At 40.8% G+C, this 27,500-nt stretch overlaps 1 protein-coding gene across 1 annotated transcript in view; it reads left to right on the top strand.

Moving 5' to 3' along the window:
* mctp2a (multiple C2 domains, transmembrane 2a) overlaps positions 1-9,059 on the top strand; it is a 35,232-nt gene extending 26,173 nt beyond the window's left edge. The window contains exons 19-22 of the mRNA XM_030765331.1: positions 4,577-4,686; positions 5,072-5,181; positions 6,486-6,583; positions 9,000-9,059. Of these exons, the coding sequence (XP_030621191.1) occupies positions 4,577-4,686; positions 5,072-5,181; positions 6,486-6,583; positions 9,000-9,059 (378 nt within the window). The remainder of the gene's footprint in view (positions 1-4,576; positions 4,687-5,071; positions 5,182-6,485; positions 6,584-8,999) is intronic.
* The last annotated feature ends 18,441 nt before the right edge of the window (positions 9,060-27,500 follow it).

Consider the following 27,500-nt stretch of genomic DNA (forward strand, 5'->3'; position numbering starts at 1 on the left):
CAGAAACAGAGGGGAAGATTTCACACTAGACATGTCTAAATTAGTAAGGTGACATTTTTGTTGCGATAAGTAAGTAAATGCTTTTTTGTCACTATTTCATTATGTAAAACAGTGAGAACAAACAATTACAGAGCACACGAGTGAGACATAAGGCTAAGTATAAAAGCAGTGATAGATTACATTTATTAATATTATTTTTTTTATTTCATATATTCATATGCCATATGAATATAAACATATTATAGGCCATTAAAAACAACAAGATGTCCGTTCAATTATGTCATCTTTGTATTACATTTACGCTGTATTTAGACTATTCATTCTAGTAGAGAATCCACTGAAACAGTGGAATGATCAGATTTGCATGGGACTGTAGTTAGAGCAGTCATAATTCATCGGGGCAGTGCATCATGGAGAGGAGAGAGTTAATAGGGAGATGTGTTATTGCTTTGTGACCGCACTCTGCACAAGTGTCATGCTGCCTCAGAGCTGTAACCCCTGGTCTACATGACCACAACCCGGGATTCATATCCATAATGCACTCAATATATTCGTCTGTGAAGACCTGGGGCTAACTGTGTCTGTGGAGAGGAAACGACGGGCTGTAAAAACATATCCTCTCTCCAAATTTTGTCTGAAATAAGCAGTTAATTCAAGGATGAAACTACATAGGATCTGTGTTTGTGTGAGTGCATTAGCTCACGCCTATCAGCACACCAGTTGTATTAAGTCTTGGGTGGGGAAGTTGACTACGCAGCCAAATAAAAATGTAGCATTATTGCAAATACGTGGCTTGTATGAATATTGAATTTGAATGCCTACATTGACTTCAGACATTAAAATACTAGTAATTTAATTCCATCCATAATTCCTGACGACTAGTTACATTAGTCTGAGTAGCACTGAATTTAACAGTTATCGTAATAAAAACGTACAACTTCAATTTTTGCCATTTCCAGGATGTACCGACACAGATGAAGCTTTTTTTGAAAACCCATGCCGTAGAGCTAGTAGAGTAATCTTACCTCTGATATACAGTATTTCTGTAAACCTTTTTCACATTGCGTGAAAATGAAATATCTCCTTTCATTTCCTTAATTAACCAGCTGTCCATGTTTGTTTTAAGCTGTCAGCTCTAATTTAAAGAGGCTTATTTCAAAGTCTTGCAATGATTTTTTCCTTTTTTTTTTTTTTTGCTGTGACTTTTTAAAATAGATATCATACAGACAGATCGTGCCGTGTAGCTTTACACCTCATATCAAAGGCATCTCAGCTAATGTTTAGGGTTAAAGAATGATCACTGCTAAATTTGAAAACTTCAAAGGCGGTGCTTTTTTCCCCAGCCTTTTGGTTACGATGGGAATAAAGGCTATCCCCTCTGAGAAGGTTACCATTACCACTCTGTGTGTTTTTCCCCCCGAAGGAAGAGAATATGTAAACCTCCAGTGGAGAACCAGGAACGCAAAGCCGTGACGCTAAAGAAAGACGATAGGAAGAGAGGCTGTGTTACAGCACGGATAATACAGAACAGATCTCTCCTACAAGTACAAATCTGTCCTCGGGGGACACAGAGACCGCTTACAAATTATGTGCGGGCAAAGTGACTTCCCTTTGGCCTTGGGTATCAGTCGCATTGCGCTCATAGACAGTATGTAATCATAACGGAAAACTAGAGAGGAAAGGAACACCAACCCCCCCCCCCCCCCCCCCCCAACCTCCCCCCAACCCCCACACGAACCGCGTGACATGGGCCTCTCTTGCCTAGGTGCTTGGGTGTCAGCTCTCCCTTTTGCTTTTTGGTTTTGTCGGGAAGACTGGGCCTCAGGGGGGACAAGAGAGCGAGACTCCAGGGCCACCCCACTTCCTCCACCACCTCCACCTTCCCCACCGATGTTTCGCACCCAATGCCTCACTTCCAGCCCTCTGTACAAGTATAGGGTGCTGATGTCATTGGGTGAACCAGTGGCACGCAGTGTTTCCACCAAGTCCTACTCATACTCTGTTTGTTTATATATCCATTTGTTTGTGATCCTGTTTCAGCACCGCGTGGCAAGCTAATGCCAGAAACACAGGTGTTTATCATTTATATGCAAGGCTCTTGTCTTTGTGGAATAAGTGAGTCGAAAAACATTTGCTCAGGCTTTGAATGAATATTCAAATTCGATGCCATTTAGTCAAATTAAAGGAATGTTAAATGAGCTTTTTTTTTATATTGATGCTTTTGATTGGACCCCACCGTCTCTGTGAAACCACATTTCCCATTTACCTTTGTACCGTAGATCAAATCTCTTCCCTCATAAAGTCATCTTAAAAAGGTAGCATTTTAAAATCTCATTTTAAATGAGGATGTGATCTGACACAGTTTTTTTTTTTTGTTTGATCTGTAAATGTGTATGATGCACTTTGTTTCCTAAGAAAACCATCTCCTGGCTCCTCAGAGAAATGCCTTGAGATTTTGTTTTCTAGTGCTCAGCAGTATGCAAAGAGCACAAGAAAGTGAATAAACAGAGACGGATAAAAAAGAAAAAAAAAAAGAAAAGAAATCGTCATATAAAGTCGTGCCAGATTTGCAAAATGGGGTAGTTAAAAAGAGAGTTTTAGAAAAGACAAATTACAGTAATGGTGAAAACTTGGTGTTGTCAACCCTACACATGCTCTTTTTTTGTAGTTTTTTGAATCCCATTAACATGAAAGACTCACGGTCTCCGTTTTTAGCATTTGATGTTACCGGAGCTGTTTGTGACAAATTACCTTGTATGTATGTCCTCTGCAGATGAGCAGAAAAAACTGTAGCCTCCATTGGGCTGCATTCTACTGTGATCTGGAGGCTGAAAAAAGTTTAGACAGAGATATGAAAGGATGAATGGAGGACGTAGAACGTCTGCTCTCACTGACACACAGTCTAGACTCTCAAAGTCAGCGGGGAGTCCCAAAAACATAGCCCTTAATGGCTTTTAGGACACCCAGGTAGCTCGCCCTCCTTCAACTGAAGGAACCAGAGAAAGACAGAGATATGAGGAGGGGAGAAAGAGAAAGATGATCCAAAACACAAGAACGATTTCAACCTCTGATGAAAAAGTCTATGGCTTTTATCTTTTTGTTTTGTTTCGTTAAGAATGTTGTGTGAGCTTGGGAGACATGGAACATTCATTTTCTAAGCCTCTTAACTTAATTTGGGTTGAGGGGGGTGCTGGAGCCTATCCCACTGGGGCGAAAAGCAGGGAAACACCCTGGACAGGTCACCAGTCCATTGCAGAGACACAGAACAGTCATGACTAAATGAAATGAAGAGATTGTTAGGTAACCGAAAAAGCAGTAGAGACTCATGGGCTCTCAGCATTGTGATTTATGAGGAGTTGCTATGCTGGTACAGACAGGGTGTGCAGAGAGAAGGAATGACTGGTTTCCTGTGTCTGGGTCCCAGCCTGGAGAGGGACCATGGGGTGTCTGCTCGGCCTGTCCCAGGGGCAAGCTCACCAGCTCTGATAAAGACACTCAAGCCAGTGCTTTTCAACACAAACATACACACTACACATCCTTCAGTCAATCTAATGCCCCCCCACCCCACCCCACCCCTTCTCCCTTTTTTTTTGTCGATTTCTTTCTCTCTCACTCTCCCTCTCTGTCATGATTCCTGTCATTATTCTCTCCTTTTGATGTGGGGAATCTTGGTCCTCTTTGGCTTACATTACCCGTGTTATCTTGAGCCTGCTCCGTCCCTGTGGAAAGCTCCACTCTGGAACTCTGACGCTGTAGGGCTCTGTGATACGATCTTGTCTCTTTGGACATCAGATCACTCTTGACAGTCTCCTTTAAGCCAAATGCCTTTTTCTTTTTTTTTTTTTTTATATACATAAAATGCTTCACAAAGTCCATTTGGTCTGTGTCTTGAAATCGTTCCACAACAGAATGTGGTTAGATATATGAGTATATAGGAAAAAATCACACAAAACCTCCAATTAGATAAGGCAGCAGAATTTCAGAAGCATTTTGTCACAGCCCTAGATACGTTAAGTGTACCTGTGCTGAAGGTCCACTTTCAACCTTCCCTTACCCCTATCCTCTCTCCTGACATAAGGTGGATGAGGTTTGGCTTTCTCATCCATGGAAGTGTGAGTGCAGACAAGCTGTCCAGAGATGGCTAGAATATAGTGGCACACTGAGAAACAAGCTTAGACTTGTCTTGTGGAGACTTGTGGATTTGACACCCTCACAAGTTCCACTCTTCCTCTCTCCTCCCTCGTTTCCAATCCCTGAGAGAGCCTGATTGGTGATGGCCATTTTATATCTTTTTTTTCCTCCCCTTTTCTTTCTCCACTTAATCTTTGATTGTGTAGCAGCTCTGTTGTTTCATGGCTGACAAAAGCTGAAATCTCCAAGCGAATCCTCGTGACAGCTCTTGTGGATAAGTCGCCTCATTTTCAAAAGCTGAGACTGAAGAGATGTGGAGTTGGCTCATTATGGCCCATTGAGTAGATGAATTACTTGTGATGGCAGACAGGAAATAAAACTGTGCTTTGTCTGCTATTTCTGTCTCCCCATTTGACGTCCCTCATCAGTCCCCGTTTATTTTTAGGAATCAGAGAAAAGAGGACTCATGGAGAAACTCCATATGGTTCAAGAAATCATCCTCACTGTTCAGAATACACTGGATGAAGCGGCATGCGTTGGGGAGAGAATTAAGAAGTAAGCACTCACTAGACATGTTTTCCTTTGCTTGTTGAATCATATAAGCACATCATTAAATGTGTGAAATCTTAATTTTTGTAAAAATTTTACTCGAGGTTTTGTATTATGTGTAACTCCAGAATCGGCTCAGTTCAAACAACCACATTCAGAGAAGAGAAAAGATGTTTCTGGGACAAAAGGAACTTGAGAATGTCTTACTGTATACTCATTAAGCCATATGCTATAAGAGTTTAGTTTAGTGATTAATGTTTTCTAGAATAAACTAAGCGCTGTGGAAAATAATTGGTTGATATATTTTCCTGCTAACATGGTTGTCTGAATTCATACTAACTGTAGATCTCTGTTTTCGTAATCATTCTCCATTTTTGTTATCTCCCGGCAGTACTTTTAACTGGTCAGTGCCGTTCCTGTCCTACCTGGCTGGCTTGGTACTCTTCCTGGCCACCCTTGTGCTATATTACATACCACTGAGATACATTGTTTTACTGTGGGGTGAGTGACAGAATGCATTCATACCTTTTCCAATCATAACTTACGTTCCTATTCTATAATTCAATATTTTTTTTTTTTTTTTTTTAATAAGGTATATATTCACACAGCTTGCGTGTGTAACATTTGAGCTGGCACCGCTGTGGGAAGCCTGACTAAAATCATTTGAAAAGTCATCCATATCCACAGCCGCTGCCTATGCCAGCAGATCAGAGTCTTGATATGCGCTGGGTTTCCAGTTTACTCAGTGTGGAATGTGGTTTAGTGAAGGTGCAGAAAGCAGCTGGTGGAAGAGTGCTGACAGTGATCAGCTACTCCGCTGCAGTGCTAATGTTCCCAGCACCATGTGCTAGTTCCTGTAGGATGTCCATGTCAAGAGGCGGCTCCGAGAGGCCTGTGTGAAGGGAAGCTAAAACAAAAATCAGAAATCTGTGGGAAAAAAAAGGATAGATGGAAATGTCCAGGCACATATTTTGATGGGAAAGGTTTATATAATAATATACAGAAATATTCCATATTGGGTGTGGATTAAGGGTGGAAAAATACATTTTGACTTTGTGATATTTAAAAATACACAAACTGTGCACTCTGGCCTACATTTAACAATGCAGTGTAACATTTCAGCCCTGCAATTATTTCTAATATCAATATAAGTAATACTGGTTTATTGTTGTAATCAGTTACAGTTACAGGCTATAAACAGCAGCAATATAATATAACGTGTACTTACAGCGTGCAGGTAATATACTAGTGAAAAGAATGAGATGGTATGGTTATAATGTACCTCCCTTGTCTCTGATGAGCCACGAGTTGTTTTAGGAGGACAAAGAGTTCAACCCGCAGCAAAGCAACACACAGTTGTTGTTTTTTTTTAACTGTACATATTCAGCCATACTGTTTGTTAAAAGTCAAAAGAAAACAATAAAATAAAAACATAAAGTCATAATAATGTCATTAGCTGTGTGACACTGAGTTGGCACCTTTCAAGAATATATATTTATACATCCAGCAATGTTTGTTTTAGCACAGTATCTGGGATCGGTTGTGTATTTATTATCATCATTATACTGACATTACCAAGCCAACAGCTGTCCATACAATAGTCTAACACTCAGCAATTCCTCTAAGGATTTAGTCTGGTTCTTAGCTGGAAATGGTTGGAAATGCATCACAATATATAATTCACATGCAATAGAGAATAATGACAGAAATTCAGCGGGTCAGGGTTTTTTTGTTGCCTATCTTGAATACAGTCCCTGCAGGTGTGGATGATAACTTTATTTATTAATGCTTGCCTGTTTTCGCAGGCATTAACAAATTTACCAAGAGGCTGCGCAACCCCTACGCCATTGACAATAATGAAATACTGGATTTTCTCAAGAGGGTGCCTTCTGATGTTCAAAAGGTAAGGCTCCAATTTTACATACAGAGAGAAAAAGGAAAAGAGAGAGAGAGAGAAAGAGAGAGGGAGAGGGAGAGCGGGGTGGACAGGATGGGAATTCCCCAAAGATGGCTGCATTATTTGCTCTAACAGAATTCCCAAGTGTTGTAAGAATATATCCCCTGGCTTTGTTTGATTATTAATAGACTCGTCGTGCCTTTAAAGCAGCCCCTCGGCCCAATTATTTCTCTCTGCGTTTTGATGGAAATCACCCCGACGCCTGGATGGGGTCGGCTCTGATCTGTCCTCAGCCGTCTCAGCTCCAGCCTTGTTCCTGATTATCAGTTTTGTCTGCCTGTGATAAAAGCGGGGTGGTGTCACTCCCAGGATTGGCCAGGGGTCTATCCAGAGTGGGGAAACAGAGTGGCAGCCCCCTCGTCATATAAGGTTGAAGGAGTCAATTAATGATGCGGCGAGTCACGGCCGCCCCGCTGAGCACCATATGCGATGGTATATTAACTGTGGTTTGTGTGTCACTCACGGTTACATTGCTATCCTGCTGATACGTGCCATGCTGATGCTAGGGCCAGACCCTCTCACTCTCTGGCAGCATCCCGTGTCTCTTCCTACCCTCTTCCTCACAAACTCACTTTGGTCTCAGTGTCAGATGTTTGGTAGAGTCGGGAAAACAGGCTTTTTTTTTGGTGTGATGAGAGACTGCAAAGTCATGCCAAAGTCTCTTCATGCTGCAGAAGGATGCCATAACAGCTTGTTTTTTTTTTTCTTTTTTTGTGGACAGGGTTTTTTTCGGGGGGGTTTTTTCCATATCAAACTGAACGTTGGCAAAACTTGATGGCAAACATTTTCTTTTGGATTTACAAGACCTTTTTTGAAGCACTTTAGTAAACTGCAGTATCGTCAAGAACTGTCTATTCGTGTGAGCCGCCACAAAAACTCATCAGAAAGTTCTCTGTTCAGTAACACATCTCGGATCTGTGCAAATAATGTTAACAAACACGCAAATAAATAAATAAGTATTGTAAATTACGTAAGATCTGTCAATTAAAATAACTTATTCAAGACTAACCGAGACATTAAAAGACATTAAAAATGAAAATGATCTAGAAGCCTACAAGCTTTATGTCCTAAAAATTACAAATCAGCAAGTATAAAAGCTGAAATTGACTCCTTCCTAAATGACTTGGCAGCCGATATTTGCGCACTTCTTCAAAAGCAGCCCTCAAAACTGGACTTGTGACGGCTGCCTCTCTGTCCTCAAACCAGAAGCATCTGTCGGATCTGAGGACAGTTTCATGTTGTGATGCACAGCCGTCTCTCTCTTTGTTCCTGCTGTCTGTCTCTCAGTCTGGTAATCAGGGCTTGCTAATTAGACAGGAGTCCCTACCTTAGTGCCACACAACCGGGAGATTTTTTTTTTTTTTTTTGAGAAAGCAAGAAAGAAAAACATTTCAGTAGATTTTACACATTTTTTAGGATGTTCAAAATTCTGTGTTATAAACGCTAAACCCACAGTCTAATTTTTTGACGGTCTACTTTTGCAACTTTTGCAAAAGATGTTGATGAACTATTAGTTAATTAAATTATGCGTTTTTTCGTCAAAGACCTTCACTGATTGTTGAGGTGTTACTATGCTTCAGTTTAAAAACACACCATAACAATCTTGCAAAGTCTTCAATCTTCAGTCTTTGAATATTAACCCTAATCTATTGAATATTAACCCTAAAAGCTAATTTGCATTTGTTTGAATTGAAATAAAAACTGAATGTAGTAAATGCTTTGAATTTGAAAGTGCCAACTGAAAGAAAATTCCCTCTATAATGCCTTGTAACTAAGAGAAACTTAAAGGAGGAAGCAAACACGGGGCAAAGGTCAAGGTCTGTGTATAGAATATGAGGTAAACATCCATTGTTTGCAAGGAAAAGTGAAGGAAGCAGGCGATTATTTATAAACAGAATGAAATTGTCAACACAGCTCCAGTAGAAACTCCTGCATAGCATGTCTGTAATTAGGCTCGTGCAAAGTTTTCTCAGAAAGGACGTAACCGGCAATGAGTGATTTCTCCATTTTTTCAATTTTTTTTTATTTTACGGGCTTCCTCGGCTAGCAGGTCGACTCTAGCAGTTGATGTCTGCTTCCAGTGTGGAGCAGGGGGCTATGGTTAGGAGTGGGGGGGCTGGGGTGGTGGTGCTGGTGGGGGGGGGGGGGGGGTGCGGGCAAGGCAAAGTGAGGAACCCTTGACTTTTCAAATCCTTCCTCCTTGTGATTAATCCCCTCTGCTCCTGTGTTTAAAAAATGATTCATTACAGGCGCGGCCGCCTCGCTTTCCCGTGCACTGGATTCTCCTCAGGGGAGCCATTAGCGTGCGCTTGGCTGAGCTCGGATTACCTGCCTCTGACCAAGCCTCTGTTTGTTTTTACAGGTGCAGTACAGCGAGCCGAAAGCACTGGGTGCCCAGAACCAACAGAAGAAGAAGCGCTAACGTGAGGGCTCCCCCCCCGCCCCCTCCCCCCCCTCCACCCCCCGTCCAATGCGCTGCATGAAAGGCCAGGGCTTCCTTTTGGAAAATGCCATGGCTCGGTTCTGCCTTGTGACAATGCCTCCTTCTGCAATGCAGCCCCCGGTGGTCCGCGTACCCTTGGTGGCGTGGCCACTGTCAGCCGTGCGTGCGTGCGTGTGTGTGTGTGTGTGTGTATGCATGTGTGTCTGCCACCCTCTTGACAGGGGCTCTGCTCGACGCTGCTTTGCAGGATAGCATACGGACCTGTCAATCAAAAGAAGGCAGGGAGGCCCCTGGCCCCAGCTCTGATCCTGCCTTGTGTCTTTATCTCATATAGAGGAAGCTTCTGAATTCAACAGCACACACCACAGATGACTGAATGGTTTTCTATGGACTGCATTCCTATACCTTTAATAAGGGAAATATGCCTAAAAGCACATAGCATGTACAAGTAACTTAATATAATGGGGAATGGGGTGCAGGTGGATTTGTGCAATTTAGCAAAATCTCTTTTGTGTATTACCTGAGAAATGAGTATGACTTTATTTTTCAGTTATTCAGTTATTTTCATAATTATACAAAGGTGTACAAATTCCATATTTCTCTTTCTCAAAATATGCCTCAAAATATGCATACTACACAGTTCATATTAACTGTATTTGGCAATATCCTGCTGTATCCAGTCTTGTTTGGCCTGCTTAAATACAGGTAATGTATTAAAAGAAGAGAAACAAAAGCCTTGTGTATTGGAGTGGTGTCATCTTTTATGTCCTTACCAGAGTGTGTTTGTTCTAAGGAAGCTTTTCTTTGTCTAGAAATACAGTGCAGTGTGATGATTACACAACCCGGGCTAGCCTTCAGTGGAGGACTGGCCACTGCTGAGTCCCTTCTCTGAGAGAGCACACATCAAAGTCCCATGTGTCCACCGCACCCCATAATACTCTGCTTTTGTTGTTCTCTCACAATAACAAGGTCCAGATGAGAGGACTCATCTCACAGAGAGAGAGAGAGAGAGAGAGAGAGAGAAAGAGAGAGAGAGAGAGAGAAAGAGAGCACTCTCCGGGCCCCTGCACTTAGAGCCTCCCATTTTCATTAAAATTACCTCCAGTGCCTAATGGCTCTCCATGAGGCCCATTGCTCCATAGTGTTGCTCTTCATGATGGAGCTCAAAGTTGAATAATGGAGCTGTCCTGTCTCGTCCAGTTATTTATTCATATTATAGACATATTTCACACAGTCCTCAATCAGAGGGCCTTTTAGGCATAAGGCAACATTTTCAAAGTGTTATATATTTAAGCATGTCATTTGGAACATTGATTTGCTATAATGGCGACATGATTATAAAACTATTAATTATGAGTATCTAACCAAAGAGTTCCTTAGGCTAATTCAGATTACAAAAAAAAAAAAACTTTGTGAAAAGCTTTGTTTGTAGCTGAATACATACTATCTTTAACTTAAGAGCAAGTTTCTTTAGGTTAAAAGTTCTTCAGAAGTTGCTGGCCATGATTTTTCCAGCCCACTTCCGTAATACACTGAGTAAATACTGCAAAAACAGCTCAGCTGTGTTTGACTCTCGACGCACGGGCAAGTCCCAAGCTAACGGCTCGGGGAGTTTGTTCTGACTGATTAGAGTGCAGAGTATTCCAGTCTGGCCCCCTTCCTCCTCCACCGCAGCATCTTGCTGGTGAGAGAGCATCCGTCTGTATTGCGTGAAGAGTTTGATTGGCTCACGGGGACCTGCTGGAGCCCCAGGCTATCTCTTTTGACAAGCTGATAGAGACATCACTGTGCTCTCACAGGAGCTGCCACCAGGGGTCCGTTTCAAAGCGAGGGGGAGTGGAGGTGACCCCCCCCCAGCCTTTGACACTGGAAATCCCACACACAAGCCTGAAAACCTCCTGCCTTCCGCCACTCCTCTAGGGGCCAGCACGGAGGAGGGAAGTAAAGAGAGAGAGAGAAAGGGAGAGGGAGAGGGAGAGAGAGAAGGAGGAAGGGAGGAGGGGAGCCTCTCTAAGCACAATGAAGAGACCCAATCAGACATGTGTGTGAGGTGAAACCAATTAAACAATGCTCCCAGGGTAGAGGTAGTCATCAGGTTAGAACCAAAACTCCAGAGCTGCCTTCATCTTGAAGTGAATATGAAATGCTGTGTGCTGAAGGAGTTGTTCTTCAACTTTTTGAGATGATGCTAATAACCCATATGAAAAACCAATTACAGTTCCTCAGAGAGAGAAAAAGAGACAAGCAAAGCATTTGCATCATTAAAACTGCTTCCTTACTCCGTTTATGACAAACAAGCATGATTTCCTCCAACTTATGTCCCCTACTCTGATTTTTAAAAGCAACCATATTTCATTCTGCAAGCAGAAGAATGGTATGAAATGCACAAATACCACAAATAGCCCCAACAACCTTATTTCTAATAGCTTTTAAAGGAGTTAAGTTTTCAGTAGTGGAAGAATATAATGGTGGGTGATATAGCTGGCATTAGACGAGCTTAGAGAGAGACTGTGAATGACTGAACTTTAGGAGCGAGGCTTCATGTATTGTCATAACATCCATTGTTAGTGACAGCGAAGATATTGTCAAGGGATAATCACTTTTCACACGCTGCGCAATTTCTCTGTGCGCCTCTAAATGTAATCATATTTATGAAATTATTTATCAATTTACTTCAATTCCTCCAGGGGACCAAACCAAAATCTCTGAAGAGGAGCAAGCCAGCAATATGGTCCCTGACTACATTAAAAATCCCTTGATGTTTCCCAGGCTTCACTAATGAACATCTAAGACACGAGGCAGTTAACATTGCTCAGATGGGGTTTTTTTTTCTCTCCCCCGTCTCCTTCCCCAGTGGTTGTTGTTGTTGTTGTTGTTGCTGCTGTTGTTGTTTATGTAGTTGTTGAGCTCTGCATGGAGCTGATGTCTTCATCAGGCTGTCAGAGAGGAAGAGCCTGCAGCTGTGGCAGATTCCCCCCAGAGCCTGCCGCTCTCCTTGTTTCCATGGTAGTCCTTCAGGCAGCACCGTGGGCAGACTGCACGCAAGGACCCCTACAACCTGTTTTTTTTTTCTTTTCTTTGAGCCGTCACTCCTCCAGTATGCACCCCCCCCACACACACACACACCCTAAAAAGCTGGCGGACGTCAGACCCCCTAGAATTGATACATGCGCGGCTGTATCGCTTCTGTTCGCAGGTAAACGCACGGGCGTTCATAGGATCCAGCCCTGGGCTTGGCTTAATAAGCTACTCTGTTTGTTTGCCGACTTCTAAATAATTGTTGTGTGAGCAGTTTCATTAAGGTTTGCTGACCCTCCAGTGCGAGAAGCGTGTATTTCCGAGAAATTGGCCACGGAGAAGAAGGAGGAAAAGACTCTTGCTGGCATATGGGTGTCACCTCATTTTGGTTTTCATTTGTTTTCATTGCAGCAAGTCAAAATAAAAACACAGCGGAGATTAGTACTGGAGCTTTGTGGCTCAGCTCCTGCTGTATTGAAACTACAGAGGTCAGGCTTGACCCAGAGAGAGCTCTCTGACACCAATAAACTGCAAGGCTTTCCTGGAATCAGTTACTAATGAGATCCAAATGACAGGCTGGATTGGTTTTTCTACACAGTCAGATTGCTATGCCAAGGGTGTCAGCTTTACCTACATAGCCTGCATGCTGAAGATGCCATTGAGATAGAGTTGAAAGTTTCCCATTTCACCAAAGTACTGCGATTTCTCAGCAAATTTGATGAGAAACAAGACTGAGATATGATTTGTTCTCATCTTACAAAACAACCATATAAATAGCAGAAAGCGTTCAGAATTTTTAGAATTAAGATTAAGATAAGGAAAAAACCTGTCAGAGATCAGTGTGAGAATATTAGTAAGATCAAGAAAAATTAGATGACAGATCAGCCTTGGGGCGCCCGGCCCTGTTTCCAGAAGTTACAGTTTACGTGTTATTATACAGAGGCCCGTAACACCCACTGACACAAAGACATAATTCTTTGCTATATATCAAGCGTAGAGGGGTAGCCTTTAAGAGTTTAAATTAAATCACTGGCCTCTAAAAGCATCTCTCTAAGGGCCCGCCCGCATTAATAAATTCAACTGATTCCGCTTTAATAATATTCAGAGTGCATTAAAATGAATGGAACAGCAGGATCATGGCCAGTCTCCTGGGCATTGGCGGGGCCAGGAGTAGCACTGAAAAGCAGAGTGTGTCTGAGGGCGGCCATTGGCTGTGGACGGCGGGGCAAGAGGTCCGGGCGTTACAGGTGCTGGGCTGACAGGCCCCGGTTTTGGGATCAGGGTAGGGGGCGCCGTAAAGAGATGAAAGGAAACAGAGGAGAGCTACTGACCCTCTTGGAAACAGTGTCACCTCCTCCTCCAAACAGACCTGCCAGACAAGCTCTCAACCCTGATAAAAGAGCAGCCTTTTTTTTTTTTAATCTCTAATGTTAAACAATGCTAATGGGAAAGGACAGTTTTTGCAGTTATCAAAAAAAACAAAAAAAAAAACAACACATTGTATGAGAAATGTGAGAAATAATTATGGTCTACAGTCTTTTTTTAAGCCACGTACCCTTGAGAAAGAACCTTGAGAATAGTTTTCTTTTTTTTTTTTTTTTAATGTTTCTCAAAGAAACAGTGGCATTGAGGTTAAGAGAGAAAGAGAAAGACAGAGAAAGAAAAGAGAGAGAGAGAGAGAGAGAGAGAGAGAGAGAAAGAGAGAGCGTGCGAAACCTTTGTTAACTATCATTGTTGCCTCAATCGTCTGTGTTTAGCACGCTTGCACTCGTCAGGCAACAATTCACAGAATAATTTAACCGCATATTTCATTTTAATTAACAGTGATATAAGGCAATGAGACTCAGAACCTCCAGAGGAAAGAGCACAATATTTGGTTTGATGAATCTGCTAAAGCCACAGATAGTCCCGACTCTCCCCTCCTGGGAATCAGGTATCATTAAAGATAAGCACAGATCTGCTTTTTGTCTCACAGAAAGAGAGATTAAAAAAGCCCATATGAATTTCTACAGTCCTAGCACATGGGTGAGAGCAAAAGTGTTCAATATTAATAGTCTTTCATCAAGGACACAATTAGGACACCTCCTTTTTGACACTTTCTATAGTATCTGGATGAATATGTATATTTGGTCCCCAGGAATGAGCCACAGTGAAATTACAAAGTGAAATCATGAGACTGGTGGGAAGAGAAAGAGAGGAACTGCACAAAATGACAATCAGGATACTGATATATTTTGATCCACGCTGAATTTCAAAGAGGCAAGAGAGTAAAATTCTATAATAAGCTCTCTTCATAATATGCAGCCTTAGGCAAGTTGTATGAATACATATATTAGCATATGCATGCACTATTGTCTGTTTTGAATTTCTGCAGCCCACACCCTCTTTCTTAAATAGAAACAAAATATGAACACGCACACACCCACTCACACACCCACACACCGCACACACATGCACACACACATACACACACATACAAACGCTGAAAATGAGTGATTTCTCTGCTCTCTCATTTTATGCATCACACTTCAAAATTATTCATTTAAATTACTGATTGTAAAATGACTAATAAAAACAGTAATTGATGATGAAAAACTTCTTAACAAATGAGAACAAAAATAACAGACAACAGAATAGACTGAGACAGTGCAGCAGCCCTGTCTCTGAAAAGTGAATAAAGATGCATTGGAACCATCCACAAGTTTCATTTGTTTAGGAGATTCAACAAAGGATGAAGTTGTGATCAACCTTAGAATACCGCACAAATAATTATATGTCAATGACAACATATCGTTTTTTAAAAAAAAATGTATTTATTTATTTTTCTTCAACAAGACATGTTTAAGGACAACATATACATAGTGTTAAAAACTTTTTATTTTACATAAAAGTAATAATTTGATACTTGACATTTAACAGCATGTTAAATTTAGGTGTGTGCACACCACTGAACTTTTAGACAGTCATTTATTAGTTCATGATTTAGAACTGCTGGCTATCTGCAGATTTTCTGAGAGAGTGTGTGAATATTCACTTGGTCCAGTTTGAACCTGAATTGTAGTACCAATAACCAGGCCACATAATTACTGTCCTGTGAAATACTCTTAAAGATTTTAAGAAATGTACAAAATGCCTTGTAATTGAAAACTTCAAAGATGTATTAATATGAAAAGATATAATTACTTGAGAAACAACTTACACAAATTAATTAGACAGCGTTTGTGTCTCTCTCATGGTTAGCACTTTGCTCTGTGATCAAGCTATAAAGAGTGCAGCAGCAGCTGTGTTAAAATGATGTTTGTTTTAGTGTGCGGTGTCAGCCACCAGGGCCCAATTAGCCAGCGACTGATGCCTGTATGAGCTTGTGCTTCTGGACTTTGACAGGAAATGAAAGCTCACTCGGTCACATCTTTCCACTGACCCTAATGCTTTCGTCAGTAACTTGGGCACTTCAGTTTGCCGAGACTCGAATGCGTGCGAAAAGTAACCCCACCCCCCCAAAAAAAAATTGGTCAGAATGTCCGCAAGCCTAGTTATCATAAGTAGTTTAGAAGTACTTTAGAGTCGTTAATGTGAAAGACGAAGTAAAAAAAAAAAACCAAATGCAATAATTCTTAAGGTATGTTTAAGTGGTTCATATACCTGCAGCCACACATAATCTGGAATGAAGAGGGCAAAATCCATTGGATAAGGAGATTAACTCACAAACTATAATTCCCAAATACGGATTCTGTACAGTCAGAATAACTAGCAGAACGGGAACATACAATAAACACACGGGAGGTGTCAAGAGGACCCATTTCACACCTTCTTAGTGTTGAATATCATCTGACTAGTTAAATTTATTGGTAACATCTCACGGAATACAAGCAATTATAATGCACCTTTGTTTATCATAGCCATGTATAACGGTCTTATGTTCTATTATGTTAGCAAGAAGCTAACAATCATTTCTTATCTATGGCACAAAGGCACTGTGAACCACTGTTTAGACACAAAAGGTAATGTAAACTGGTTCAGAGCAATAATAATGAGCAAGCAATGCATATGTCTATTTTAATGAGAAATGGTGTTCAGTCTTTTTCTAAGTGTTATCTTGATTCTCTTCACAGGCAAAATTTAAAGTGTTGTTCACCTTGAACACTTCTTCAGTACCTTCGGTAAAACTAACATGACGTCCAAGGGTATTGACCACAAACAAAAACAAACCAAAACAAAAAATAACAACAACAAGATTTCTTTATATAACTGAAAACTTCATCTTTAATAACTCTTATGTAACCAGCAGCCAGTGTCAGACGTTTTTATCTCTAATCTCTTCATTTTTTTTTATATTAATCTACGATCAGTCTTTATTTAATGCTTATAGTAAAGAAACTGAGATTTCATGAATGATGCAAAAAAATGTTTGCTCACACATGTGTGACTCTAACCAGTCTTTGGAATGTATTACCTGTGGTGCTAAAATAAAATAATACAGGTTATTGAAAAATAAATAAATAAATAAATAAATAAATAAATAAATAAAAGCCTGAATGCCCATGGATCATAGGAAGGCAACAAGAGACCAATTAGCAAGTATCTCGTTTTCAGCTCTCTACCTCTGCTAAGTGTGTGTGAGGAAGAGGTACGGGTTGTGTGTATGTGTGTGTGTGTGTGTGTGTGTGTGTGTGTGTGTGTGCGAGATGGGAGGAGGAGGGGGAGGAGTCTGGGTGGCAGACAGACAGAGTGAGAGAGAAACAAAGCCATCATCTCCCTGTGCTTGCCCTCCTCTCCCCTCTCCTCTGCTGCACCAATTACTGCCTCCTCTCTCCTGGCCATCAGTATGCAGCAGGGCTCCCTCTCTCCAGCTCTCGCCCCGGGCCATTGAATACGTTACCTCCACTACGAGGTGAGGGGCTCCGGGGCGCTGCGCCCCATAACCCCCTGGATAATTTGGGATTCCTGCCACCACAGAAGAGGAAAGAAAACAAATAAAGCACACATATAAATAAAGAAATAAGGTTGCCCAGCTGCCTGGCCAAAGCTCTACTGATTTATTGATTTGGTCAGTCTTTCATTTATTGTTATTTGTAAATTGTTATTGAGCCATCTCATTCTACTTTTCTTCTTTGAGTTTCTCAGTTAGAAAATCCACAACTTTGTTGCAAAGCTTCACCAGTTCAGCTAGAGGAGATATCAGTGGTGAATTATAAATGGTTATTAGTTAGCATACTTCACACGGTCAGTTTTTAAAGAGATAGAGAAGACTGTTGTATTAGCCAGCGCTTCTTGAATAATATATATATATATATATATATATATATATAATACCTTTACTTTCCACAATATAAAAACCACACAAATCTATTTTGCTCCACAGTTAACTTGTGAAGGAGGGCAGCTTTCTCTAAGACAGGCCTGAAAAGCCCTTCAAATACCAAATGAAAGTGTGTAACACATCTCTATTTTAATGAAAAACCTTCATTCAAGACAATGAGATGATTTTGACAGCCTCACACACCATAACATCATTGTTTTGCTATTGTGGCACACACATAGGATGTTTTTGTCCACAAGTCTGAAAAGAATTTGCAAGCAAAAGTCTTAATGTCAAACGTTCAGTCAAATTTCCATTGCATGTGAGAAACAATAAGCTGTGGTACAAATTAAATAATCATTAAAAGAACAACATTGAAATAAACATATTTCAAATGGTAAAAGTGCTTACTATGACAGACACTGTGTGAGGTGACAGGCATTGGACTCAGCATATAATGTCTTTTATCCCAGGCTAGCGCCTACACCACAGCCCAAATAACCTGTGTGACCAAAGCTCTCGCCGCTTTGCCCGTACCCTGAGAAAGGTCCACCATCCCAGTGTTTGTGTCTGTGGCTAGTTGTTTTAAAGCTGTGTTAACAAACAGTAGGATAGGGGTTTGACGAAACAAGCGGTAAAAAAAAGAAAAGAAAAAGAAATCGAGTACGAGAAACTTTTCCATGTCACTGTGCTGCACAAACAATTTAGCAACAAGAAGAGAAAGAAAGAAAAAAAAGAAAGAAAGAAAAAAAAAGGAAGAAACAAATGCCTAGCTCCATATTAAGCTCACAAGGCACCCAAACAATTTTGTTTACGAGCTGCTGACATGAATGCCTCTTTAATATGCCTCTGTTTTCCGCCCAAAAACCAGTCTGAGTAATTGATTACAGCATTACTTAATGTAGTGATGAATCAGTGACCAAATGTGTCAGTCTCATGTGAAGTGAGCAGGGGGAAGAGGCAGTCCTAGACATTGAATGTGATAGGGCCATAGGGGGGAATTATGAGACGATTAAAAAGACACTGCAGCTGCTCTTGGCGCTTGGAGGAATTTTGTCTCTCTGTGAGTGCAGCTCTCTGCTAACACTTGGCAGCAGGGCGAAGGGGAGGGGGGGCAGTATATCTACTGACCAAAAAAAAAAAATTCATGTTAGGATACTTTCAAAATTGCATGTTCACAACGAATCGATGAGGTAATGGGAGCTGAGGTAATCCACTCTCCATAATTAAACGCGTCACGTGATACATTTCACAGAAAGAGCTAGCATGGGAACAATACCGCTTGAAAAAATGTCATTGTGAAATGTCACGAGTGGACTTAATAACTTTTAACTATACAAATTATTACAAAGTAGAACTACAAATACAGCAGCGACGTGGTTTTCATTTTTTTCTTTTATCTTTTTTTTTTTTTTTAACCCATTTTCTACAGGAATTTGTAAATGAGCCCTTTTGTGAGACCCCGGCAGGCTGTGCGAACCCAGGCGATGTGTGAGAGGTGAGCTCTGGCTGTCAGGAGGGCACCTGCTTCTCAAAGCCCTGCTTTAATCACTCTCATCTGGGCCCCCCCGTCGACACACTAACCTGGAGCTCCTTTGGAAAGCAGATCTGCCTATTTGAGCCTCAAACCTTTTTTTTTCTCCAAACTGTGCTGTGTTACCTCCTAAATTCGGCCCAGATGTGAGGCTCCCTCTCTCTGCCACCATGTTCTCTCCCCCTCTCTCTCTCTTTCCCTCTCCCTCTCCCTCCCTCATCTCATTCCCACCTGCTCGCTGACCTGAGGACCCCACGCTTGGGCTCTCATTTGATTTGCCTTTTCTAAAGTAAACGACTGTTCTTTAGTTTTGCTGCGGTTCCTTCTTTGGCTTTGCAGGGAACTGCCTGGAGGGTCTGGTGTGCTAAAGTTCGTGCTGAAGCGCACTGGCATCTTGTCTCGGTCTCAGACGCCGCCGTCTTTGTTACCCCATCAATGTCTCAATCAGAGTCTCCATGCCCGTGACCCCTGAATAACCCACCTCCCATGAAGATGGCTGACGACCAGGGATTCATGCGAGCACAACCCAACCACTGTCTGTTGTTGAGCCTTTAGATTCACTCTCAAAGCTCACACAACACCAGAATGGCAGAAAAAAAAAAAAAAAGAAATCAGTACATATTCCGTGCATGCTTCTCAATCTATCAAAGCTAAGAAAATAACTCAAAGAAGTTTTTTTTTTTTGTTAAATTAAATGAATTAATTGCATATTATTGAAATTTCTTCCTTAAAGTCTATTCTCACACCCTGTGTTGTCTTGAACTGAAAAGAATCCTTTTGTCTTGGAAATGCTTTTAGGGTTTGCTGAATGAAAAATCCAAAGGAATGTCATTGTTGGATGGAGAGGAATACTGTTGGCTAGCGCTGGCTAGTTGAATCATCTTAAATTTAATTGGATTCGTCGGACATCCCTGTTTCTGACGGGCGGCCCACATCTCTGTAGACCACAGAACGTCTGTCTGCATTGGACAGGGCCCAGTAAATAATCTCTCTCTCCCTCTCTCTCTCTCTCTCTCTCTCTCTCTCCCTGCTAAACACCTACTGTTAATTGTATCTCTCTCTCTTTTTTTTTTCCTGGATAATTACGGCAACGCCTCTGTGCTTCTGTTCGGAAGAAGCATTCCGCCAGGGCCTAGGCAGGTGCCTCTTACTGACAGAGTCTTGCCGACAAGCCCTGTCAATCAAAGCTAAAGAGCTCTCTATTTCCTGCAGCTGAAAGCGGCGATATTCCCTTTTGTCAGTTTATGGCAAACACAATTTGAAAAAGCCAGGGCTTAACCAGGTAGCAAACATCCCCAGACTGTCAGAGGGAATTAAAGCTTCCCTGTCCATTTTGCCTCACTTGATCAGCGAGTTGGCGTGGTGTGTGCAGGGCTATTCTACTCGTAAGATAAGGCTTGATGCCATGGGGACCAACGTCGGGTTTAGAGTCCTGTTTGATAGCACCTGGCTTTACGGCGGTATGATTATTACTGAAATTGCACGCCACTCCACCCCTCTGCAACCTTCATAATCGTCCATGGATTTTTTTTTTTCCCTACAAATGAGGGTCACATTTATTAGGGACGTTAAGATTAGCGTTTGAATCCAAATCAACGGACAATGTAAGAGCGAGCGTGTGAAGGTGAAGATGAATGTAAATAGACCTGACTACCGCTTCTTCAAAGAGTACAAAGACACTTATGTGTACATAAACACCTCCCATGCAAAAGCTTTCTTCCCCCCTTCATCGTACAAATGCTGGTCAAAGGTCAGATGTATTTAAACAAGGAAAAAAACTCCATTCTACCTACTTTTTCACTCCTGTTCCTTTCATCCCAACGTTCACACACGCACGCACATCATTTGCATGAAAAGAATTAAACATGTTAATAGTCCAATACAGAGAGTCTTTGAGTAACACAGAGAGAGACGTCTATTGTTATTCTTATAAATGACCTAGAGGGTATTGTCAAGCTGCGCACAAACAGCCGGCCTTGGAGGACATCATAATGAAATAACCCAATCAAAGATATTCACAGTCATTGAGAGGCTCTCTCTCTCTCTCTCTCTCTCTCTCTTTTGCCTTCTCCCCACTCTGTTAGACAGGGCCAGAGAGAGGTGCTAGCAGCCAGCCACACAGTTGGGCGGGAAAACAGGTCAGAGAGTCAGGCTAGCTAAGTGTTGCTGTGCTGTAGAGTGCCACTGACAGGCCAGGGCAAAGCTAAAGCAGCCAGTCTGAAGGAGAGCGAGGACAGTTTAGGGATGGAGTCGTATCTAGTCTTTGGCCATAACCATTTAATGCTCTCATGGTTATATTGTACGCTTGTATTGTATAAGGTCTGACAGGTAAGAAGGGGGATATATATTAGTCTAATTCTTTGCTTTGTAAGGATATTTTAATAAAACAGCATTTTACAACAAATGTAGTTTTAACAATGTCAACAGTTTTGTACAATTAGATGCCAGCAATTAAGAGATTTTATGGAGCAGTATAATTACAATTACATCTATTTCTTGCAAATAAATATTTTGTATTTGATATGAAGGAAATGTGTTGTGTTTACTAGCACGGTTGTCTTCCTGGCCTTGATTCTCTGTTTTAAAGTTACTACTACACTGAGCAGGTTTGTGATATACAATCATTTTGTAGTAGACACACACACACACACGCACACAAACAGATCAGTCTTAACAATGAAAATGTAACCAACTCAGTGCCAGAGGTCCAGAGTCAACGTCTGATAACATCATGATTAAACCAACTGTTCCACTAGACCGCAGTTATTTTAGAGGAGCTTTTGAACTTCAAATCATAAAACTCTAATACAAACTCTACAAAAATGACAACCTCATATATTATAGCTAAAGTATGCATTAAATCTCAGCAATAACAGCTTATGATAGTGTAGCTTCTTAACATACTGAACAGATATCATAACACAGCCAGTTTTCCCCTCAACACTTTGATATTTCTACATTTAAGTCCATCAGCCTCATAATCAACATATCCATCCTTTTCCAGCTTTTTTCCTTTCTTTTTTTTTCTTTTTTCTTTTTTTTTTTTTTTTGCACTTGTATAAAAGACTGTCTCGCCGACTGTAAAACTGCTCTTTCCAGACACCACAGAGATGGAGAGAGAATGTGAGCACTCATCGCAACCTAGCAACCCGTCACACGCAGACAGGAAATGGACGGGCACTTTGGGGAGAATTCAATTCAGTTGTCGTCCACTGTGAATAAGATTGAATCACTCAGACATCTGAGGTGATTTGATGGTGTTAACATACGTGCTGCAGTGTGCAATGACACAGGGAAAAAGTGGCTTTTAGGATTATTAAATTCAGTACAAAAAAAGAGTCACTTTTCTTATTTCACATACTCCATTTCACTGAATGATATTATGGAGATAATAACTGATAAATTGCAAGTGTGAGGTTTTTTTGGCTGTCTGAAGCTAGAACAGAATTAGCATTAGCGTGGTATGTGTTAGACTAAACAGATGTCATACAATGTTCACTCTAACTCTCTGGTCTCAAAATCTCTTATCAGCGTCTTAAAATATTCCAGGTTAAAAGTGATATTTGTTAGAAGTACTCCTATGATTTTAAATGATGGACCTTCATGGCAAGATATATTAGAAAAACAGTAAAAACATTTAACAACACAAAATAAATGAGTGATGCCTGGTTAACAGTATGCCTAATCTCACCAGGACAAAGGTCAAACAATCCTTTTATACACACTCACAGGCATCCCCAAATTCCAAGGTCAGAGCACAAGCAACTATAGCATATTTTCATTTGAGCAGTTTTTAGAGGAGACCACATACGTTAGCTGAGAAGTTCCCTGTGCAAGTGAAGAAACCAAACCAATCACTTGAGCTAAATTTATAGTACCGACTCATTGCTATATAAAATGCTACATCAAACTGCACATGTTCATTTTTTGTAGGGGTTGCCTATAATTAAAGTTACCAAATATAATAGTCAACTGAACAATCACATTTTTAAATGAACATAATTTCATTGCACTTGATGATCACAATAAATTGTTTAATAGGCATAAACTTCAGAACTCCTGTAATAAGAGTCTTGAAAAAGCCATAATGGGCATGACGATTCCTGAAGCACCTGGAGAGCAGAAAGCTAACAGCAGGAAGCTGGCTGAGGAGATCTAAAATAGACAAATAAATAAGGGAGCGGTGGGGGAAAGATCTAAAATAGACAAATAAATAAGTGAGCGGTGGGGGAAAGCGGCAGCTGAGATATGAAGAGAGTAGGTGGCTGCTCCAAGATTTCCTCAGAGCCGCTGCACGGACCATGGGAGAAGAGTGATCTGGAAACATGCTTTAGCTTCTCTCTCTCTCTCTCTCTCTCTCACTCACTCTCTCTCTCTCTCTCTCTCTCTCTCTCTGTCTTCCTGGCTGCACCAGCATCCTGTAGCTCTTGCTTCTGCAGTAGGGCCCTATTACAATGTATCACAGAACAGATGAGCTGACCACATCCTTGGAAGACTTCACTAGATAAATAATTGAACTCTCAATAGCCTCCTGTCTCCTGCAGCTGTTCGCTTTTCTCATCACTCTATTTGTTTTTCAACTAGGAGGAAGGGGAAAAAAATAGCATCTACGCCTTTGAACAATAGGTACCAGCGTAGAAGATTTTCGAACAGCGTTTTTAAGAGAAAAAATTACATATATGTAACAGACACTGTGATGGACTGGCGACCTGTCCAAGGTGTTTCCTCACCTTTCACCCAATGAGAGCTGGGATGGGCTCCAGCATCTCCCCGAGCCCTAATCAGGTTTCGCGGCTTAGAAAATGAATGAATGAATCAATGAATGATTGTAACAGACACAAACACGACGAAGAACCATTTTAGAAAATACAATACATATACACTGGTTACTCTAGTTGCACTGCACTAAGAAAATGCAACTGTTAATCACCAAACTAAGAGAGATTATCAGCATATTGAGATGACCCCACAGTTACCTTGTAAAGAAGATGTACAGAGACTGCAGGTATTTTCATTTTAAACTGTAGGTGGCAGTGTGCCACCACAAAAGAACTCCCCTCCACTTTTTCCATGCACGGCTTGGCAGGAGCAGGTTTGAGGCTCCCATCCGGATTTAATTAGACAGAAACAGATACTTACATGTTCCCTCCTCAGCTGCCACCCATCCACTTTTACACAATCTGTTGGAAGGAAAACAGCTCATCATTCTATGGTAACTTTTACAGCGATCATAAAACACAATTTGAACTCTAACTGCAAAAAAGAGACAAATGTTAAGCTGTTTTCTGACATTTTCAGTGAGTAAGCATGAATAAACAGGTAGCTCTATCGTAAAATTAAAGTTGTATCTCGAAAAAACAACAACAACAAGAACGACAAGAAAAAAACAAACTTGATAAAATGCCAGTTATAGTTCTGCAATGTAAACTGTCTTTTGAGAACTGTAGAAAAGCTGCACTATCTAATAAATCAGTAGAGTTACTATGTAATACAGTTGAGAAGATGGATTCTTCTTAGCGATTTGATGTAGATCTTAGGAAACTTGTTTACCTCGCTGAAGTTCATAGAATCATTCCTGAAAAGCTGGTGAGTTTACTTCGAGGTTAAAAATTTAAAAATTTTCTGAGACCTGCTCTAGTAGAGTTATGAATTATGCACCATTCGTCTGCATGGAAGATATGGCAGTGCAAAGCAAATGAGCAGGAAGCTGTGTTGGTGGTAACATCACTGTTGGATCAAAAAAAAGGGCCTTTTACAAGAGGATAGAGTATGTGGGTTGAAAACGCAGTGCAGATATGAAGTGAAGTGGGAGAGAGAGAGAGAGAGAGAGAGAGAGAGAGAGAAAGAGACAGTTGAATGCGAGAGCAGTCTGTGTGTGTGAGTCTCAGGCTTGGTATATAGTACTAACCCCCACGCATCCTTATTAAAGGCATAAGGCAACTGCATGCAAATTAGAGAGCAGCCCTGTAAAATCCCTGCTAATGAACCCAGACGATCTGCACTACATCCTTAGACGTGCCTTTGGATAGGTGCTCCAGAAATAGTCCACTTGGCTGCGTGCCACCGCACAGAGCCGAGACATAGCTCTTTTCCACTGGGCTGGGGTTTTAAGAACGTTATGATGGACAGAAAAGACGATCAGACAAGAGAGAGATACGGGCTTCCCTTTTCTACATTAATTAAAAAAAGGATCAATTAAGAGTGATGTAAACCATGGCAGCAGACTGACTAGCTGATAGGCCAATCAAGCCTTGAAATGCAGAGCAGTTGGCATGTCTGCTGTTTCTCCCTCTCTCTCTCTCTCTCTCTTTTTTATCTCTCGAAAACTTAATTGCAATTTTCCACAGAGGAATGTCCTGACGAAAATGACTGGGTGAAATTAGTGTTGTACGAATGAGTATTTACAGGGTATTGACAAAACAGTTGCATTTGTTCATCTGTGATTTCAACATTAAATGTGTTCAGCCTCTTTTTCTGCTGTATGACACGTGCAAAGGGAAATATTATGGCGACCAAACATGGAGCGCTTCATTACTTAATCTACTCTACCCTCCTCCATCTCTTTATGCTCATTTTTATCATGGAAATTCAGAACAGAGGCCCTGGCTATTAGCGGCACCAGCGGTAGCTTTTTGCTGAGTCGCTAAACGTCTTAGCTGGGGACAATTTGTCCCTTCTCCAGCCAATCAGCAACTGGTCACTGGTGGTAACAATATGGGGAATACATTTGCATATTATGACTTGATATTCACGGGCCTTATTAAATAACACTCTTATAGATGCTATGAAAATTATGACCTTCAGATTCATAAAAGAGGGAACTGATTAAAACAGTGGATTAATCAGTTTGATGCACAAGGGAGTAAACATACATAAACCATAAGAGTGTTCAAATTAGAAAGCTATGCAAAATTAGTATACATTCATTCAGAAAGAATTTGATTTCTGGCAGACATTAAAAAAAAAAAAAAAGATAAATTAACTCTGATTGGAGAGTTAATGTCTGACCTTTGATCTAAGAAATCAAAGGTTAAGCTTTGAACTCATCCAGACTTTGGCCCATTTGACTGGGGGCAGAGTTCTTTTACATCCTTTTAAACATTTGATCAGCCTGAGCATTGTGTGTTCTACCTCTCCAACTGAAGACAATTACTGAGTTCTTCATTTAAGCTGAGCCAAGCCCTGCTGCGGGTGCACAGACCAGCTCTCTGTTGCGTCCACACTCCCCCTTTCGTGCTGGTGGTCTCTTGAATGTAGCCTTATTTGCTTGTTTTTAATAATTCATCCAGTTATTATAACAATATTAGCGAAGATTAAACACACTCGCATTGCTCATTACTTTGGGAACACAGCACACCAAAAGCTCATTTCCTGTGGAGGAACACTGACTAACCCCGATTGACCTTCAGATATTGCTATTACCACGTCCCAATGTTTAAGGCAAGTCTTATTGAGCCACCTCAGCTGGAGCACGGACATATGATTTATGAGCCAAAGAGAGAAAGCTCTTTTTAATTATTACGCTTCTGTCATCCTTTCCTAAACATAAGCAAAAAAAGGTTATGGGAAGCATTTTAACATTAAAAATGATAGAAATACTAATCAAAGTACCAATCCTCTTGCTTCATGTGTAAGAATCTTATCTCAGCAGATGGAGAAAAAAGCAAAATGTTATCAGAAGTCTTTTTCTGCGTGTATTGAACATGAAATTTCAGTTAAGTTCTAATCGTCTGAAGATTTGTATCATCTGTTTCTTTCTTTTTTTTTTTTCTCTCACGTGAATAAATGAAGATCATGTTTTTTAAAAGAATGTCAGAAAGGTAGCCTTACTTTGGAGTACGTGACTGATTAACTTGATCCGTTTGCTTTTAAAAGTCGTCCCCTGTGGAATTTTACCCACCTGTCATTTGCTACACCACAGTGCAGCTCCAACTGTCTCTGTGAGGGGCTTATTCCATACCTACTACAGTATATCCAACATGTGTTCACACATATATAAGATCTTTCAAAGAAAATCTGTCATGGGCATTATAGGGACAAGAGAGGCTAACTTTCTCTTTCATGACATACTGTGAACAGCTTAATGTGGCTTAATGCAAAAAAAAAAAAAAATACTGCCTTCATCTACAAGACCTTCAAGCGGTGCTTGACAAAGCCTCACGGTGGCTCAACAAGCAAGATATGCAGAATATGCAGAATGCTGATTTTTTTCTTTTTTTAATCGATCATCTAAATATTTGCTAGGGTAAGACCTCAGCACAAAGCAATCATACAGGACAGAAGGGGTTTGTTTGTGTAGAAAAGAAAAAGCATTTATTTATTTATTTGTTTAGCCAGTTTTTTTCACCATTTGTTGTTGTTTTTTTTTTAATTTGCAAGCTTATAATGACAGCTCAAGTCCCAGGCAGGGAAAAATACTTAAAAGCACAAGCCAGTTTTAGATCCATCATTATTTCTTCCCTCCTTTGTCTTTAAACTGTTGAAAGGTGTCAAAGCGGCATGATTTATTCTAAAAATAAGACAAACAAACAGTAGGAGAAACATAATAAACAGAAACCTTCTCTTTGAC

Source organism: Chanos chanos, chromosome 2 (genome assembly GCF_902362185.1).
Source record: "Chanos chanos chromosome 2, fChaCha1.1, whole genome shotgun sequence".
Taxonomy (NCBI): Eukaryota; Metazoa; Chordata; class Actinopteri; order Gonorynchiformes; family Chanidae; genus Chanos; species Chanos chanos.